Source organism: Vigna radiata, chromosome 6 (assembly GCF_000741045.1).
Source record: "Vigna radiata var. radiata cultivar VC1973A chromosome 6, Vradiata_ver6, whole genome shotgun sequence".
In the NCBI taxonomy this organism is placed as follows: Eukaryota; Viridiplantae; Streptophyta; class Magnoliopsida; order Fabales; family Fabaceae; genus Vigna; species Vigna radiata.
In genome coordinates this window covers 28,706,652-28,711,033 of record NC_028356.1, presented here as the reverse complement: position 1 = coordinate 28,711,033, position 4,382 = coordinate 28,706,652, and the positions used below count along the sequence as shown (strand labels likewise).

The following is a 4,382-nucleotide window of genomic DNA, read 5'->3' as shown; positions in this document are numbered from 1 at the left end:
TTAAAAATATTATATCTTCCGATGAGGATAATGTTTTCCTCTAAAAATAAAAATAGACATGGAGTAATGAAGTCGCCTTCTTCCTTACCATGTCTAATTATTTCTAATTAAATAATTGGACAATAAAGTTGTTTAATAACCTCACACTTTATTCTTTCTTAATTTAATTTCCTGTTAGTTTCGAAAGGCAGGTGGGTATGCTAGGATGACCTATGCAACTGCAGGTGCGAATCGTTGATTCAAAAGGTGGTCGGCAAAAGCAACGGCATCAGGTGCGATCGCATCTCAGCGGACACGTGGCATGTTCTCATAAGGGCAATGTTTAATTGTTCCCCACAAATTCCAATTCTAACCCCAACCAAACCTTTCCTCAACGGAATCCACTAAACTCGCAATCTTAGTCTTCTTTAGAGAGAGAAAGAGAGAGAGGCCGGAACCATTCTCCGATCGCGCCGGTGGTTCGGTTTATGGTCATCGGAGGATCACTGATCTTGTTTGGGTTTCGAATCGTCTTTTGTCGGCGACGGAGATGGTGAATTCCATGGTCGAGCGTGCCACGAGCGACATGCTCATAGGGCCCGATTGGGCCATGAACATCGAGATCTGTGACATGCTCAATCATGATCCTGGGTATGTCTCCTTTTTCCTGTTGCATCCAAAACGCACTGTTTTCTTTTTCATTTCTTTTTATTTTTATCGTTTTTTTTTGGGAACGAAAAATTCAAGGTTAAATTGCCTTTTCCGATCGATGCGTGAGCTAAGTTCTTGGTTGAAATTGAACTGGGATTCGGAGTGATTGGTCTGTTTACCAATGATAACCGTTTGCCGTATGTATGCCGTATGATAGTTGTTGTTTCAAAATTGGTGTGACTGAGTGTTATTGTTATATAGAGTATTTCGTAAAACCTTTTGAATTGATCAACCAGTGATAGTTGATGGCTACTGTGGGTTCTCCTAAAGTCTTTGTGACTCGGACGAGTGCGTATATGCTAGGCGACGTCTAATTTACTTGTTATCCTATATACGGAATTAATATAAATTATAAGCTTTCTAGGATACTTTTTCCATACTCTGTAATGGTTGTAGTTAATAACATGGAAGTTGGTTCGGAAACTGTCATTTCCTGTTACTTTGGTTTATGCAAGCTTGCATTTATACAAATTGGTCATTCGAGGGATGAACGAGTTGGCAATATGGTTGGTTAAAGGTTAAATTTGTTTACAAATTGACACTTTATGGACTAACTGTACATCTTTAGGGATCAGAGCAACATAAATTATCCTTAACCTAATTTTATATCAATTCTTATGGTTTCATAATTTACACCTCACTTCTTTCTTGTATTGTATGTTTTTTTAAATTTTGAAAATTTTGACGTTCTGTATCAGAAATTGGAACGAATATCTAACAGTTTGAAGTATATTCTGAGTGATATTAATGTTTGCTCAGGGGGAGAACAAGGTGGAGTGTCTTATACATGTGCATCTTTAGTGTTTCTGCAAGATTTGTATTTACACAGCTATGAACTGGATGATTCTGTTTTAAACTAGAATCAGAATATTTAATAATGTTTGGATCTTCTCTTTTTTATGTCTCCATATATTGAGAACTATGTTTGGTTATGATTAACAGGCAAGCAAAGGATGTTGTGAAAGGTATAAAGAAGAAGATTGGAAGTAAAAATTCAAAAGTTCAACTTCTTGCACTAACTGTAAGCGAAATATTGTTGTAATACAACCTTTTTCTCTCTGTTTAAACTCTTATGTCAGCATTGTTCTAGATTCTTACACATTTATGATCTTTGCTTCAATTGCATTTTTCAAAAATAACGGACCCATAATTTACAATAAATTTTATTCTTCTTGTTTGAAATGGATACTTGGTTTAAGCTATTGTTAGTTGAGAGTGCATATAAACATACTTCTGTACCATCTTGGTAAGTAGATGCCTTCAATATGAGGCTTTGAAATACGGGAATGATAATATCCACTCATTATCAGATAAAATGAGTTATTATATGAGAAGGAAACTTAATGTTTGTCTGGTTTTTTGAATTTAACTTTTCCATGTTGATTGATACTGTGGAATTTGAAATAGGCAACTGTCTGATTTTTATTACTAAAGAAGGTAAAGGTTGTTCAAAAATAATGAAATGAAGAATATTTGAACAACATTTATCTTCCGTATGTTGTTATCTTTTTGGGAAAGAAAGTATCATTTCACTTAAAATTTCTTCTATCCTCATTTGCTTTCAATTATCCAATGATCAGATGGGTGGATGATAGATGCCCATTAGTTAGTTCAGTTTATTGGTTGAAGAAATAAGGCATATTATTATTGCCTTTACTTGAGATTAAAAACCGAGAAATATTTTAGAGGGACTAATGGACCCTTCTCATGTTCTACTATTTATATTGATAGAGTTAATACAGTGGGGAGATGAAAGGTCAAGAGACTGTCCTATATTTCTTTTGATCGAAAAATAATTCACCTTCTGTTAGGCTTCTTTAGTCAAGAAGCCAGTCAAATCTCTCCTTCTCTCAAGAACACAAAACAGAACTGAATAAAATGTATTATTGATGTATGAGTGAACCAGAATACAAAGAATCACCCCCAAGGGAGCCTTCCTCCCTCCACTGGACAATGTTCCAGTCTAACAATTCACAAAACTAAAACTCCCCTCTCCCAGATCCCCCCTTGTCTTCTTACAAAGGCAACCCACTTTTAACTATCCAACAATATTTAATTCCTAAAACTGTTTTCTCTGCCCCTATTATCCATTAGGACCTATCTTATTATATCCTATCATTACACCCTGCTGCAAAACAACCTTGTCCTCAAGGTTGGTACAATAATGCTTGTTCCCATGGCTCATCTTCATCATAGGAAGGGAACTCACTAGCTGCTGCCCTCCAATTCAGGTATGGAGGCTTGGGTGGTGGTCTATATGAAAGAATTGTTAACTCCTTTAAGAGTTGCTTCTTTTCAAAATTCCCATGTACCATATGATTGTTCTATACTGCCTTCTGACCTAGTGACTACTTACATGGACTTTGATTTTAACTATTTTCTGATGAATGATCAAGAATCCTTTTCTCTTCTTCCAACCCCAAAGCCGTTTTTGTATTTTTATAGCAGCAGCATGGCTAAGTGCTCTCCTTGTTAAAAGGAAAGAACTTGTTGATCTGACCATCCAATTTCTTCTTCATCATCATGTTGAGCTAACTATTTCCTCTGAATGTTAAATTGCAGCCCTGCAAAGAAATATCCCTGCCATTGGTCTTCTAGTGTTTTATATGTTTGTGACAACCATATCTTTCCCCACTCAAAACAACTGCATCTTCTACTTTATTTCCAACCATTGTAATCACCCTATTCCCACCATATTCTGCTTTCTTTCCTCTGTCTTCACCCTTCTTCACTGTTGTGACATACACATCACAACCTCTTCCATTATCTCCCCTAGAAACAGTAGCTTTTGCCACTTCCTGGGCAGCAACACCAATAATGTCTCCCTCACAGTTTTTGTCTTCTGCACTGATATCTCTTTCTCTTTCCTTCCCAGAAACATTAGCTTTTGCCACTACCTGGGTAGCAACTTCTGTGACTTTTGTAGTTTGGGCTAACTTCTCAAAAATAGAACCTCTATCACTTTCTCCAAACCTCCTTATCAATGCCTCTGTCAACTCTTTCCAAGAAGGGTTCTTGGTTATATTTTTCCAGACCCTGAGCCAATAGATTGCGCCTCCCCCCATGCTAGTGTAGGCCAATCTTAATTTTTCCCTTGCTGCCACGTTTTGGATCTCAAAAACTTTCTCTGCTCTGGATATCCATCCCTCTGGATCAATCCCCTCAAAAGTTGGCAATTCTACTTGCTTCCTGCACTTTTGCTGCCTTTTGCCCTGTCTTCCTCTAACTCTTCCTTTAAACCATCTTTCTTTCCTTTCATGATAGCTTTCTCACTTCTTTCTTAGCCCTTTATGTGAATCTTGATTTCCTGCAACATTTCTTTTAATTCTTGGATATCTCTTCTCCATTCTGCCATCCCCATTTATTGTTCGCTCATCCTCCTCTCCTAGGTATTGTGTCTTCCTTCCATGCTTCCACCTTTTCTTGATCACTTCTTGATCCTCTCTTGATCCATCACTCCTCTCCTAAGGATATCCTGTAGGTCGGACCAAACTTGCTAGGCTTCTTTAGTCAAGAAGCCAATCAAATCTCTCCTCTCAAGAACACACAAAACAGAACTGAATAGAATGTATTATTGATGTATGAGTGAACCAGAATACAAAGAATCACCCCAAGGGAGCCTTCCTCCCTCCACTGGACAATGTTCCAGTCTAACAATTCCCAAAACTAAAACTCCCCTCTACCAAACCAAC

At 37.4% G+C, this 4,382-nt stretch overlaps 1 protein-coding gene across 1 annotated transcript in view; it reads left to right on the top strand.

Annotated features, from left to right (window-relative positions):
* The first annotated feature begins 216 nt into the window (after nt 1–216).
* Nucleotides 217–4,382, top strand: part of LOC106764872 (TOM1-like protein 9) — a 16,477-nt gene continuing 12,311 nt past the window's right edge. The window contains exons 1-2 of the mRNA XM_014649301.2: nt 217–630; nt 1,633–1,711. Coding sequence (XP_014504787.1) covers nt 530–630; nt 1,633–1,711 — 180 coding nt within the window. The 5' untranslated portion in view covers nt 217–529. The remainder of the gene's footprint in view (nt 631–1,632; nt 1,712–4,382) is intronic.